General features: G+C 39.3%; 1 protein-coding gene across 1 annotated transcript in view; it reads left to right on the forward strand.

The window, feature by feature from the left end:
* Positions 1-15,510, forward strand: part of LOC149286097 (seizure protein 6-like) — a 97,156-nt gene extending 81,646 nt beyond the window's left edge. The window contains exons 11-15 of the mRNA XM_089494376.1: positions 7,650-7,841; positions 8,365-8,559; positions 11,508-11,628; positions 14,323-14,425; positions 15,481-15,510. Of these exons, the coding sequence (XP_089350502.1) occupies positions 7,650-7,841; positions 8,365-8,559; positions 11,508-11,628; positions 14,323-14,425; positions 15,481-15,510 (641 nt within the window). The remainder of the gene's footprint in view (positions 1-7,649; positions 7,842-8,364; positions 8,560-11,507; positions 11,629-14,322; positions 14,426-15,480) is intronic.
* Positions 15,511-16,200: the final 690 nt, after the last annotated feature.

Consider the following 16,200-nt stretch of genomic DNA (forward strand, 5'->3'; position numbering starts at 1 on the left):
GCACATTGTAACCGGGCTTCGTTGCATTGGCGCAGCAGATGCTTCTTTCTGGCTACTTGGCCATGCAGCTGATTTTTGTTCATGTACATACACATTCAACATTTGATCCAAAATGTAAAGAAATGTAGGTCTCATATGTAACTAGAAGGTCTAGAACAAGTATTGGTAAAAGTATTGGAAAAATCTGCATGATATTTGACAAAAAGGCTTACGTTTTAAAGTTGGGACATTAGGGCACAGTGTCTTAACTGGTTATAATACGTAGGTTTTAAATATAACGTTTTATAAAGTTGTACAGTCCCTTATAAAGCAGCTTAATTTAGTGGAAATAGACAGACGCACCAATAGATTTACATTGAGTGAAAATAACCATTTTTATTTGAAGAAGGCTTTTATTCAATTTGCTGTTTTTGCAGCAATTTTTGCTAATTGTCAGTTTCTAGGCTGTGGCTAATGACAGCATCATAATTACTTTATAAGTAGAACAAAGGCGAGAAGATAATAAAAAGCAGATTGATAGAAGGAAATGGCATTGTTAAATCCCATTGTAAAGCATTACCGTGGCGACAAGATCAAGGGGAGAGTATCTGTGTTAGTGGAGCAAGAAGTGGTGAAAGTTTTTGTTTGTGATTAAGTAAATTATATTCATATTCTCATTTGCGATCTTAATAATGCTCCAATTGAGCAAACCGTGATAAAGTATTTGTAACATAAGTTACATTTTGTAAATTTGAAAAACTAAATATAAGTGTGGGCAACGTCATATCAGTTTCTTGTCTGTGTATGGACTGTATGGAGGTGTCTACAGTTGTTGATTGGGATCTGCCTCATGATATAGAAACTGTATAGAATTTCTGGAGCTTCACCAATTAATACTGTAGGTTAATGAAGGACTTCATCAAAGCTATGATATCAATCACTGATTTAACCCATAAAGGACTTAATCACGCTTTATCCCAACTAAAAATGTCATTTTCACCTCTGTCTTCCCATCCTGACTCAACTTAATATCTATCTGAAAATGTATTACTGAAGTGGATGACTCGGAGCAAGGGACGGAAGTGGTTCTAAAACTAACCAGGTTCCCCATGAGAGAAATTAGGTTGGAAATTGGGAACTCCTTGGATTCTCGAAGAATGGAGCCATTTACTTGAAGGAAGGGACGCACCCCACATTATATTAACAGACCACAAACATCTTTAGTACCTAGAGAAAATTCAATTTCTCCATCAAGCCAGATGGACCTTATTATTTTCACAATTTAATTTACCTATGGGCCAGGAACCAAGAACATCAAGGCTCTTCTGATGGCCTACTTTCAAACATGACATAAAGTCATTTCTTCAGATTTGCCCCACCCGCACCCACCATAAGGTGCTTTGGACCTAACCGCATGGTGTGCTTTGCCAGTTCCCAATCATCCGTGAGCGCTTATTACTGTTCCCGTTTGATGCACCTAGGTATTTACAGCAGAGTAACACTGCAAGGATAGGAACAGCAGAGACTGTAATTATTTTCTTTTTCATATACTCCTAGTTGCTTTTGTTCAGTTGTTGTCCCATATATGCCAACGACCCTATGAAACTAGGGGTTCCTGTCCTCCCTAATCGTACACAAAGCCATATCTATTCTTGGTAGCATGCACTCCATGGCACAATAGTTAGTGATTTTAATTGGGTCCCTAAAGGAGAACTCTCCTCTCTTTCTGATTAATTCATATAGTTCAGAGTCCATCAGTCTCTGATTGGAACAGTATTTTCTGTGTATCCTTTCATCTCTGGAGAATATTTGAATATATATAATAAACTGTTGTCAGGGTAACCAGTGGCATTGTCTATTTTAGTGATCTACAGATTAGCATACATTCCACTCACCAGCCTATGATTATTCTTAAAACTCTCCTTGATTTTTTTCAGACTGTAATAAAGGTATGTATAATAATTTGAATATGTTTTGTGTCTTATTAGCTGTTGACCATCTTGATTTTAGAAAAGTTAGCAAAGACGTCTATGGCGTTGGGGAAAAAAAGTGAACCGTTTGCTTACCGTGTCCCTCCTTAACATTAGCTCTGACTTTAATGTCTTTTTTCATATATGCAGAGTTGCATACATTGGGGTATAAAGAAGCATCTGTGAATTAAACAGAAATATTATCAAGATCTGCACAATTAAAAACCCATTTCTGGGCTCAAAAAACCCAGTCATGCCAAAAGAACATTCACCAATAGGGTCATTATGTTGCCTTGTTTGGGACCATCATAGTTTTATTGTACTATAAGGAGATATTGTAAACAGTCAAGAAGTAGAATTAAGTACAGTCACTCAATTGGAGAATGGAGTACATATCTTTACAGCTTAACCATACATTAGTGCAAGAATAGTCTCCATAAAGGAGCAGGTGCCACTGTTTATGTCTTAAAATATTCGCTTTGAGGACACACAGACATTCTAGCCCATTATGATGGTGGTTTAACCAGCTGTCTTTCAAATGATTATGCTTCAGTCCCACTTTAGTTGTATTGAACCATTTAATGAAAATGGGCCTTCATACCTATATTAAGTACACAATCAAATGAAAATATCTGTTGCTGTTGGGCAGAAACTCTCATTACACTCAGCAAGCTGTTTAGCTCAGTGTGGGAGGTCGGCATTTTCTGGCTACTCCTTGTTTAAACGTGCTATTTTCAGCTAGTTGTTAAGAGCAAACTCTTTCTTTGCATTAGCCACAAGCAATTTCCTGTTTTCTTCCCTAGTTATTGTCACCTTCTCATCACATTAAGATGAAATCAGTACTCATTGTGTAACTGATGTCAAGCTTGCCGAAACACGGACCCCCGCTCATGCTTATTTATAGAAATCAGGAGACGCTGATTGATCCAAATCAAGACTTCTCTTAAAGACAGATTAATTATCCCCCCTTGTTTTTACCTGTTAGTAACGTAACAGTTCTTTTATGTGCCTTGTTCATGTCAACTCTATTTATCCCCTACATGGCTGAAGTAAAACATTGGTAAAAATATCACTTTTTGGAAACTTTTATGGAAATTGTTTTTACGCTGAGTTTCCCAAGCCAGTTACATCATTTACACCATGGCATCTTAGTCTGATGCATGCAGCATTCTAGGAAGTAAATAAAGTCGTCATGATCTCAGAAAGCAGATGTTCACACTACTTTCACAGACGCAAACGTTTTCCATGGTTATTAAAACCAAAAAAGGCAAAATTGCACAAAATTCACAGAAGCTCCCACAGAAAAAAATCTAACTTTTCACTCAGCTCTACACCAGAGCGTTGCCGGGTATGTAATTGTATGTCTCATTTTTGTGTGAGTCCCTTGCATGTAATTAGTATACTTGATTATAAACACAAATAGCCAAACAGTAAATAATGTGGGTGCAACCAGTGGCGTCACTAGGGTTGGTGTCACCCAGTGCGATAACTCATGGTGTCACCCCCATGGATCTCCTCCCATACCAGACCACATACACAGTTACTTACACACAACCTCATACACATAGTAACATACACACACACACATACATTATCACACACACAGTCACATACATACACACAGTTACAAGTTGCAGGTATAGATCAACTGAATAAGACATACAAACCCTTTATTTACAAGTATAGAATACAAAATAACACATTGAAACATAACATTGCAAGTATAGATCAACTGAAAATCATATGCAATAAGCATTGAAGGTAAAGCTCAAATAAATTATGAATGGAAACTATGCAGGCATAGATCACAGGTCTCACACCACAAAGGCCAGCCCTTGCACCCAGATTGCACACATAGGAGTAACTGAAACAGAAACAGCTGTGTAGGAAGAATTAAACTGGGTGAGGAACAGCCAAACTCACTAACAAGTTTGTCAAAAGATATACGCCATGGCAAGACTGAGAACAGCAACAAGACACAAGGATTCAGCAGGGATCTTCGAGGCAGAAATTTCAAGGGGTTTCCAGATGTTCTGTCCAAGCTCTTTTAAAGAAGCACAAAGAAACAGACATTGTTGAGGACCATAGATGCAGTGGTCGGCCAAGGAAACTTGTGAATATGTGAAAAACATATCCTTACTTCCCTTCGCAATCAGAAGATGTCCAGCAGTGCCATTAGCTAAGCAACTGGCAAAAAACAGTGGAATCCTGGCACACCCATCTACTGTTTGGACATGTCTGGTCATAAGTGGTCTTAATGGAACAAAAACATAGGAACTGGGGGGGGGCTGAAAATGGCAGCAAGTGCTCTGGACTAATGAGTCAAAATTTGAACTATTTAGCTGTAGCAGAAGACAGTTTGTTCGTGGAAGGGCTGTAAAGCGGTACAAGAATAAGTGTTTGCAGGCAACAGTGAATCATGGTGGAGATTCGGGGCTGCATGTCTGCAAACTGATTTGGGGATTTGGTCAGAGTTAATGGTCTCTTCAATGCTGATACTTACCAGCCAGATACTTATCCATCATACAATACCATCAGGCATGTCCAATTGAGCTAATTCAAGAAATACAATAAAAATTGGAATGCATCAGTTTTTTAGATGCACTCAGCAGTGTTAAGTAGATATTTTTCTGAACTAAAGTGGCTAAAAAAATAAAATAGACAATGACAATTGAGAGTGCACAAACTGATTGTGAGAATTGGACTCATCTATTCATATGTATAATAATTTATGTTTGAGAAATGTTAGTATATTATTATTATTACTATTGTTGTTAATAGATGTACAAAACGGTACATTTCTCACACATACATTTTCTGAAAACTGCAGGTTTTAACTCTTCAGTTTTTGCTATAGCAGGAACATTAATTTGTTACGTTTTTGTAAAGAAACTCAGCTCTTTAGCCCATTTTTTTGGCCACTCCATTGTTTTTACAGTAATAGCTTTTTGTAAATAACATTTTATTGATTTTGAACAAAAACACAATGTAATTAACAACAGACTTTAGTAATAGGTTTTAGTGACACTGTGATGTTTATTAATCATCTATCTTGCTTCAGCTCCGTTCTGAAAGTCCATGGTGGAAAATATTCTGTGATAATAAATGGTAATTGCAATGCTGTTTTTCCCAAGTAGATATTACAAGCACTTGTATACTAATTTAATCAATTACTTTATTTAATGACAAACAAAAGAGAACATGAAAATGTTGTCTGCCATCATATGCCATACATTGAAACAAGTATCAAGGGTGGGCGACTAACCAAAAATAATAGATTTATTGGATAAATCAGTTTATTTTAAAACTTACAAGTCTGCACCTCAGTAACTTTCAGACATCCTGCCAAACAAAACCTCATTTTCACCCTTATGAAACAGCAGCGTTCACAGCACACCGGAGACAAATACAGTAAAATATTATTGATCTCAAGTCTGGATGTATGAGTCTCTCTGCTGTTTCCCTGTACTTGGCTCTGAAGATTCAGTGTGATACATAATGCCAAGACACTTCTTTCTGCTCGCTCACTGTAACCTTACCCTTTATTACATGTCAAAGAAATGCCAAAAAAATATTTTAATAAAGCAAACATATTAGGTGTCAATAGATGTTCATTAGCATCAAAGAAAAACACAAGAGTGGTCCAGCTTTTGACATCAATATGGTGACACTTAAACAATGATGCTGGGGTGGTCCCTTGGTGAATGTTGGCAAAGCTGAGCTTCGTATTCTGGAAGTCACGGGTGGTGATAGATAGAACTAGTGATTATTAGTGAGTATTATGGCATAGGCTGACTAGAGAGTTAGATTGACCTCTTGTGCGATTAGGATCCCCAGTGTGCTGTTGCTCAATGGGCCAGTTACAAATGAAATCTCTGATCTCCCCAATAGGCCCATTTACACCATGAATGACTACCTGTCTGGACAGCCTCCATAGAATGCAATCAAATATGGTTTGTGCCTGTGGAAAGAGGCCGTGGAGGCTGAGGGCCTGAGTCAGGCGTAGCAAAGTACCCGAGATAAATATACCATTGGATAGAATCTTCATTACAAAGAAATCATCGATACAAAGTGACCTTTTAACCTTGACTCCCATACACCCACCTCTAACATGTCAGTGGCTCATCTTTTATAGCCTAAAACATGGACTGGGATTAACGGACGCAGCCCAACAGCTACAACCACACCCCCAAATTCCAGGTGTAAAGTTGTGGTATCAGCAAAAACATACAACTTTTCAATCATATATTGAAAATATCATCCCTGTATACAGACTTTCTCCTTCTCCCAATTTATGGCACATAGATGTAGCATCCAAGTTGTAGCATACAAAATTTAGACCCCTGTCCAAATGAATGTTTAATTCCAGGTTATAGCATACAATAGACCCCAAGGTCCTGATTTTACAAGGAGATTCTACCATATATAAGATATAGATGGGGGCAACAAGCATTCAATCTGATTTAAAAGAATTATTGCGTTACGTTACCTTTAATCCTTTGATCTAGATAATGTTAATACTGTGGGGACAGCTCCCCCTGCTGAATATTCGGAGAACTTCATGAATAAATTAAAACAGATAACGGTAAATCGCTGAAAATAAAATTCTGTATGAACAACAGCATTATATTTTTGAATGACCAAGTCTTAATATTTCAAAGCTGCATATTGTACCAATGTCCATTAACCCCCCCCCCTTGTTACCTGTATTTGTCAAATCTTTATATTAACTTGTGTTTTTTGTTTTAGTGTAATTGTTTTGGAAGAATTGTGCTCGAAGATACTCTCCAAACCTAATGCCTTTTTTTGCCTTTAGCATGTTTCCCTGTCCCAAGGTCTGGTCCCATGCAGGACACGTGAGGCACTTGCTTGACCCAGGGGCCGAATTTTAGGCATGCATGTACTTTTGGTGCCCCACCAACAAAGAATAGATATTAAAAACTTAACTTATTTTTATTATTATTATTTATTGTTTTATATAGCGCCATCAAATTCTGTAGCGCTGAATTATTAACTTAATATGAATTTGTTACCTGTCAGGAAATGAATGGAGTGCTTTCTGACCATGTGCTAGGGGGTCTCATTCGACCCCCTTGAACCCTCACGTGACCGAGCACTGAATGGTATTGGTTATAGCATGAATGCACTGAATGCAGCTCCTGAAGTAATAGAAGCTAAGGGATGGGGACAGATGCATAGAGGAGATACTGATGAATCCCTCCATGTATTTGCACATAAAAATGTTAATGTAAAGGTGACAGTCAGCTATCATATGCATGAAAGTATGTATAATGGCAGGAGTAGCCTTTTAATGTGCAAATCCTCACATGATCTCCATTTCTCATTTCTTCCTCTACCTTGTTAAGGAGGCAGAACCAGTCAGCATTGATTTAGGAGGGACAGTAACTAAACAGAACAAAAGCAATACCTTAATGGATAATGTAAATCCTGAAGGCATTATGATAAAATGGCTGCTCAGATAGCAATAGATAAAAATATAAATAATATACTTTTTTTAAATAAAAAAAAAAGACACCTTTTGTCCACAAATTGCTCTGAAAAGTAGTGGTCAACAGTGGCCCATCGAGGTACCCTACATTAGATGCAATATTGATGGATTTGAATATGGACATTGCATAAATTAGAAGTGTGGATATTATATTTGTTTATAATATTTGTTTGTATGGGTGCTTTCTTTAGTGACTACATGTACAGACCCCGGTGACGCGACTCACAGTCGGAGGATCCTCTCTAACTCGAAATTCTTGGTGGGCAGCACGGTGCGCTATGTGTGTGACAAGGGATACATACTCACAGGGAGCAGCACAATCACCTGCTACGACCGCCAGGCCGGAGTACCTAAATGGAGCGACCGGGCTCCTAAGTGTGTCCGTAAGTGAGATGGCTTTAGTGCCCAGTCTAACTCTAAAGCCCATGCAAGGGGGCCCCATGTATTAGGAGGCCCTCAAGGCTTTTTGGTACACAACCCGAACTGGCTGTACCCCCTATCTTGATGGTGTCTGATTATTAGACGTGTGCAAGTTTGTTATCATATCACTGGCTCGTTGTTGTGCCAAACAGGGCACCATCTAGTTATCTGATACACAGGGCAACTGCATGGTACATATGTGTAGAGGAAACGCCAGCTTTCTTATATGATTCTTCATTTGAGGAACCTTCAGGAAATATGGTCCATCTACATTGCTGCAGTGTATATTTTATTTTTCATGTACGGTATTTTAGTAATGTTTTAGAGGATGGCTGCCTTTCAATAAATTGCATGTTTATTATTATGTGCAGCTGACATATCTACATGATCTTCAACAATTAACCCATATTGATGGCGTCCCTTTGAGTTTGCTGATATTGCTATTGAGTAGGCATTATCCAACCCTAGTACTCTTTGTGTGTTTAGCAGAGAAATATGAACCATGTGTCAACCCAGGGATACCAGAAAATGGGCACCAGGAACCAGAGAAAAGAATGTACCAGCCCGGGGAGGCTCTACGGTTTTCATGCGTGACCGGATATATGTTAATGGGGGAGCACAGCATAAAATGTATACCAGGACATCCATCACAATGGAGTAGTGCATCACCCACCTGCAAAGGTAAACAAAACACAATGAAGGGTTAGCTACAGAAGCAATACAGTATTATCCAATACTCAAAAAGCAACACAGAATGTATAATGTGATAAATTCCAAATTTCAGCACAGTGTCTGTATAAGTACATGAGTGTCCCTGACAAGGCTTGTGGAAGTCTTTGATGCCCGGGGGACATTTAGAAGGGAAAAGACTATACTAAGCTAAATAGAATCCCTAGTCTAGAAAGACTTGCAACTGAAACCGATATAATGGGCTAAATTTTATAATCCAGGAGTAACTCTCTATATATATTTCCAAGAGAGTGAATTTATTTTGTTTTGTTGAATCCACGTTACTAGTCTGTTGCACCATGGCAAAAGTTCTTTGACCTATTTTTTATACATATAAAATATGCCTTCTGGCTAAATTTGGTAGTTGATACCTCACATAAAAAATTAGTTAAGTTAATTAAATTAGAAGAGTCCCACTTTCCAATTGTTCTTCTAAAGCATAATATACCATCCTAACGAGGGGTTATCAGCATTCCAAATGTTCATTGGTCCCTGGGATTGTATTTGCTAGAACTCAACAGGGTTAGAGGCCAGAAACAATCCTAATGCATTCTACTGACAAAACCTAGGTTAAAACTATTATATATCATAGGTAAAAATTCACTGTTATTTATTTATTTATTAACTACAATTTTGGGTGCATATAAGCAAACTCTTTTATAAAAGCCATTACAGATCAATGGTATAGTGACATTGGAATCCACCTTCACACTACAGAGAAACTAAAGCCCAAAGGTTTCATTAACATATAAAACACATCTCCATGACAAAATGATCAGATCAGAATCACCAGAATGAGGCGGAAGAATGAGCAATTGATTTTTTTTTAACCTCAGTATTGGGATAATGTTGTATATATAAGTAATGATGTAATCACAATAAAATAAACAGTGTCATAAGAACATACTCAACAACCTCTCTATTTTTATTCTCTTTCCCCAGCCTCGTATAAAGAATTTTATAGTGATCAGAGTGTTGAAGGTAAGTAAGTGGCCTAGGGTAGAATGAAGCCACCTTCTCTGTATCTTAACTGTTTGTAATACATGTGCTCAGCACAAAGTAGACTTTGGAAGCAAAATCTGTTGGCCAAAAATAAGTCTATCTGTCTCTCTGTGCCTCCTGCTCTCTCCCCCTAGTCTTCTCTCTCTTCACCCTGCCCTTATCCCCCTAGACCTCTCTTTACCCGTTCTGAACATCCTTCTATGCATTCCCCTGCCTGTGCCTTTGCCCGCTCTTTCTGCCTTGTATCTGGTCCCCACCTGTGTTTGTGTGTGAGCATGTTTGTGTAACTGGTGTGAGATGGAGTGTGTGTTAGCATGAGTTGGCATATGTGTGCCAGAGTGTATGTTGGAGGGGAAGCAAGGGACAAATAAGGCATAGACAGGTTGTTTGGGGGCAGTGATGGCACAGACCGGGTGTTTGGGGCAAAGATAGCACAGATAAGCTGTTCGGCACTGAAAAGCTGTGGGCGAAGATGGCACAGGCAGGCTGTTTGGGGGTTAGGATGGCACTTATAAGCTGATTGGGGCAAAGGCACCCACAGGCTGTTTGGGTCAAAGGTGGCACTCACAAACTGTTGGGGGCCTCCTGGCAGTTTTTGCAACAGGACACTGTGGTTTCTAGTTATGCCTCTGTTTGCAGTTATAACAGCTTCCACTCTTCTGGGAAGGCTTTCCACAAGATTTTGGAGAATTTCTGTGGGTATTTTTGCCCATTCATCCAGTGGAGCATTTGTGAGCTCGGGCACTGATGTAGGATGAGAAGGCCTGTTCCAGTTCATCCCAACGGTGTTCGATGGGGTGGAGGTCAGGGTACTGTGCAGGGCCAGTCAAGTTCTTCTATACCAACCATGGTTTATAGACCTTGCTTTGTGCTCTTGGGCACAGTCATGCTGCAATAGAAAAGGGCGTTTTACAAACTGTTCCTACAAATTTTGAAGCATACCATTGTTCAAAAAGTTCAAAGGCATGTCCCCTTCAGTGTACCAAGACAATGCTATGCTTCCAAGGACCTTTTCTTTTCTAGTATGAATGCGACCCAGCAAACAGAGCAAAGTCCATAAAGACATGGTTGGATAAGTTTGGTGTGGAAGAACTTGACTGGCCCCGCACAGTACCCTGACCTCCACCCCATCGAACACCTTTGAGATGAACTGGAACAGGCCTTCTCATCCTACATCAGTGCCCAACCTCACAAATGTTCCACTGGATGAATGGGCAAAAATACCCACAGAAATTCTCCAAAATCTTGTAGAAGAACTTGACTGGCCTGCACAGAGTCCTGACCTCAACCCATCGAACACGTTTGGGATGAGCTGGAACAGAGATTGCAAACCAGGCCTTCTCGTCCAACATCAGTGCCTGATCTCACAAATGCTCTACTGGACGAATGGGCAAAAATTCCCACAGAAACACCCCAAAATCTTGTGAAAAGCCTTCCCAGAAGAGTGGAAGCTGTTATAACCGCAAAAGGGGACCAACTACATATTGATGTCTATGTATTTAAAATGCAATCTAAAGTACCAATACTTTTGTCCATATAGTGTATATTGTATGGAACTACATAAAATAGCTTGTTACAATATTCTACTATTCTATTGCGAGTAATGTATAAGAAGTGACTTGGAAAAGTGGTCTTCTCACTTGGAACCAGCGCAGTGATTCAATCAATGGGTAAACGCTACTAGTTTTATCGCAGAAAGACCATTTTCTTAAAATGTTGAACCAAAATCACTTTTAGTTCTATTGTTTAACATAGTATATTTTACATCTGTGTATATACTACCTGTAGACTACAGTTAAACCACCTGGATTAAGACTTTGTTGTTCCATTAAATCAGGATGATACTTTGTAATGAAGTACAGATTACAACTTGTTTTATTTTCACTGAATTTTTACAGCTGTGGAAAAGGCGGCTGCTTCAAGCATCCCTCTAGAGGGTACTCACATCTTGCTGGCTGTCTTTGTTCCTGTTATTATGGTGGCTCTCGTTATCACAGCTATTTACCTATATTTCTCCAAGTAAGTGTATGCTAACTACTGACACAGATACATTAACATTGATTACTGACACATTAAACTCACTGTTGACAAAGAAACAGAAATATTGTTTGCTAATGTAGACCCTCAAGCTTTGATACCTGACGTAGTACCATAAATATTGGTGGTCTGAAGAAACAAAGCCTTGAGTAATGAGGTCACGCTCAAGAAATATCACCAGATTTATTATGAAGCTATAGCAGGAGAAGCTTCCTGGAGCTTGTCATTTATAATGCTCAGTGAAGTCAAAGAGTTCAAACTGCAAGTCTCCTGCAAAGCCTGCTTTAGTGAATAACCCCCACATTTTAGCACTAACTACAGCAATAGAGCAGTACGCCATGGCTACAGTTGCACATCAGTGTCTTTTCTAAAAAGGGATAAGTGGGCCTTGGCATCATCTGGGCTAGGGGAAAGATCAAGCCAAGTGGCTTGCCTCTCCAGTAACAAACATATGGACTGGTGTACATTTTTACACACACTCTCACATTTGCACATACTCATGCATACACATACTCACTTATGCACTCATGCTAACACACTTATGCAATCATGTTAACACATACTCCCTCTAGCACACACTTCCACATTCATGCTAACACACACTCTCACACATACACAATTGCACATAAACATTCATGCTAACTCAATCATGCCCATATAAACACATTCATTCTAACACTTACAAACACATTTTCATGCTAACACACAAATTCTCGTGTGAACATCCATAGAAACATACTCACTCCTTCTTTTTCCCTTACTCACTCTCTCTCTCTTCACAAGCAGCTATCTTTCACTGTGTGAGCAGCCTCCTTGTTGCTGTGGGGTCATATTACATGACCCCACTATTTTCCTGTCTTCTTGAGTGGCCTGGTCCAAGTCTGACTGGCTCTTTGTGAAGAATTTTACAGTGGGGCAAAAATGTATTTAGTCAGCCACCAATTGTGCAAGTTCTCCCACTAACAAAGATGAGAGAGGCCTGTAATTTTCACCATAGGTACACTTCAACTATGAGACAGAATGAGACAACAAGTCCATAAATCACATTGTCTGATTTTTAAAGAACTTATTTGCAAATTATGGTGGAAAATAAGTATTTGGTCAATAACAAAAGTTCATATCAATACTTTGTTATATACCCTTTGTTGGCAATGACAGAGGTCAAACGTTTTCTGTAAGTCTTCACAAGGTTTTCACACACTGTTGCTGGTATTTTGGACCATTCCTCCATGCAGATCTCCTCTAGAGCAGTGATGTTTTGGGGCTGTCGCTGGGCAACACCGACTTTCAACTCCCTCCAAAGGTTTTTTATGGGGTTGAGATCTGGAGACTGGCTAGGCCACTCCATGACCTTGAAATGCTTCTTACGAAGCCACTCCTTCGTTGCCCGGGCGGTGTGTTTGGGATCATTGTCATGCTGTAAGACCCAGCCACGTTTAATCTTCAATGCCCTTGCTGATGGAAGGAGGTTTTCACTCAAAATCTCACGATACATGGCCCCATTCATTCTTTCCTTTACACGGATCAGTCGTCCTGGTCCCTTTGCAGAAAAACAGCCCCAAAGCATGATGTTCCCATCCCCATGCTTCACCGTAGGTATGGTGTTCTTTGGATGAAACTCAGCATTCTTTCTCCTCCAAACACGACGAGTTGAGTTTCTACCAAAAAGTTCTACCTTGGTTTCATCTGACCATATGACATTCGCCCAATCCGCTTCTGGATCATCCAAATGCTCTCTAGCAAACTTCAGACGGGCCCGGACATGTACTGGCTTAAGCAGGGGGACACGTCTGGCACTGCATGATTTGAGTCCCTGGCGGCGTAGTGTGTTACTGATGGTAGCCTTTGTTACTTTGGTCCCAGCTCTCTGCAGGTCATTCACTAGGTCCCCCCGTGTGGTTCTGGGATTTTTGCTCACCGTTCTTGTGATCATTTTGACACCACGGGGTGAGATCTTGCGTGGAGCCCCAGATCGAGGGAGATTATCAGTGGTCCTGTATGTCTTCCATTTTCGAATAATTGCTCCCACAGTTGATTTCTTCACACCAAGCTGCTTGCCTATTGCAGATTTAGTCTTCCCAGCCTGGTGCAGGTCTACAATTTTGTTTCTGGTGTCCTTCGACAGCTCTTTGGTCTTGGCCATAGTGGGGTTTGGAGTGTGATTGTTTGAGGTTGTGGACAGGTGTCTTTTATACTGATAACAAGTTCAAACAGGTGCCATTAATACAGGTAACGAGTGGAGGACAGAGGAGACTCTTAAAGAAGATGTTACAGGTCTGTGAGAGACATATCTTGCTTGTTTGTCGGTGACCAAATACTCATTTTACTGAGGAATTTACCAATGAATTCATTAGAAATCCTACAATGTGATTTCCTGTATTCTTTTCCCCCATTCTGTCTCTCATAGTTGAAGTGTACCTATGGTGAAAATGACAGGCCTCTCTCATCTTTTTAAGTGGGAGAACTTGCACAATTGGTGGCTGACTAAATACTTTTTTGCCCCACTGTAGATTGGACCAGGGGGGCAAGAGCCAATCCACCCTGTCCCCATATAATGCTTAGCTAAATCAGTGAGGTCAATTTCACCGACGGAAAAACTATTTAAGCTTTAAACTTATTAGCATGGGGATATCCTCCACAAGTGATCTTAGACTTTCTTTATCTTATTTTATACAGACTTCAAGGAAAATCGTCTCTCCGTCTTCCTCTTTCATCCTCACTCCCTTATGATCAAGTCACTGTTGAATCAGCATTTGACAACCCCACATTTGAAACGGGGGTAAGTGACCAAGTAAGTTTCAAACTATATTTATGGTATGTTGGACATATTGTGTCATCCATTACTTTGCAGCTCAGGTACCTCAGTCTGAGCAAGAAACCTGGAAATGATCCACTTTTTTAGTATTTGACGTTAGTAGTAAAAAGCAATACTATGGCTTGTTGAATTAGCCTGAACTGTTAGAACAGAATCAATAACTCCTCTTACTTTCTTCTGCCATTTAGTGGCAGGTCCCAAACTCCTGCTCTCATGTCACAAGACATCAATGACGACATGTCATAGCCAAGGTATGTTTTCCAGGACTTTGTATTGTCCTTGAAGGGAGCTGGCTGGTATGCTGTGCACATATTATTATAGAAGCGTATTCGCCCATTCCAATTATTTGGCCATCCTAAAGCTCACCTACTCATAGCAGTAAATTTATTGAGGGCATTTGCTATAGTTACTGCTAAGCGAAATCCGTATAAAGAGGAACAAAGCAAGTAATTGCTTGTGTAATCCAATTGAACATAGTGCATAATCCCCTTTGTTCTGCAGGACTGATTTTACAATAATAAAACCCTGTATACTCTTAATTTTCTAGGAAATCTAGCCAAAGCTTCAAGGTCTTATGCAATGTAGTTTTATATATATATATATATATATCAACAGCTTTAAACTACCAGATATTGGCTTTACAGAACAAATGCTCCTGTAAAATTAAATGTGAAAAAGTATACGGGTGGGAGGTAAATAGGTAGACAATGTTACAGAGTTGTTCAGAGTTGTTCCATGACCAGAGACTGTCCGTCTGAGTTGATAACAAGTTAAGTGTGTTACATAATTTAAAGTACTCAAACTCAACACATCCCCTAACTTTAAACCTTATTCCAAAAGTATATTTTAGTCACATTTTAAGTAGTTCTGAAAACAAAAGTTGTTCTGTAATTTCCAATAACCCATTTTATTTATTTTTGTGAAAATAATACAGTACAGATTTAACATAATAGTGACAAAGAAAATACCATAGGAAAAAAGTGGATTTGTGTCAGATAAAATTGATATTTTCATTCCAGGACACACGAGAGTATGAAGTGTCTATATAGCTGGATGGTACAGCTTGAAAGTCAGCTTCAGCCTTGGTAGGAGGCAACTGGGAAGGACCCGCTTCGTCTCATTCCAAGGTGTGAGAAAGAAGATCATCAACTTCTGACACATTTTGCTTCTTCAGGTGGCTAATCTGAACATATTACCCCAGGAAGGCCACAGACACTTTTCAGTGCTGGCAGAACATTCACTTGCACTGGAACTTACTGACTTGACATGAAATCCCCATCTCTTGTCCAGTACCTGCTGCTGTTCTTTTATTCTTTGTCATATGGTCTAATTCTGTGCAAAACCTGGATTCTTCTTGTATATTCCAAAAAGAGACTGATCCTATGTCCTAAGAAGTATAGAGACTTATGGGGCACATGTTAAAGGGATTAATGAGATATAACTATGGTAAATTAACAAATAGAATAATAATGTGTAACACTGCAGCAGACATCATGCAGAAAATATGGGTAAGTATAAGGAAGTTAAGCTTAATAGTGCATTGGTATCATTATTAAACTAATACCTTGAGATTACGACTTATTAAAAAGAAACTTTCATTGTGTGTTGGTGATACTGATGCACATTCATGCATCCCTAGAGGTGTATTTCTTATGGTTAACGTGTAGCTATGAATTTATATCTTTGTTTATACCCTGTGCAGATGGTGCATTCATATAAACCATAGGCGGCCAGCCATG

Source organism: Sceloporus occidentalis, unplaced genomic scaffold, assembly GCF_023333645.1.
Source record: "Sceloporus occidentalis isolate IW3139 unplaced genomic scaffold, rSceOcc1.0.p SCAF_72, whole genome shotgun sequence".
NCBI classification, from domain to species: domain Eukaryota; kingdom Metazoa; phylum Chordata; class Lepidosauria; order Squamata; family Phrynosomatidae; genus Sceloporus; species Sceloporus occidentalis.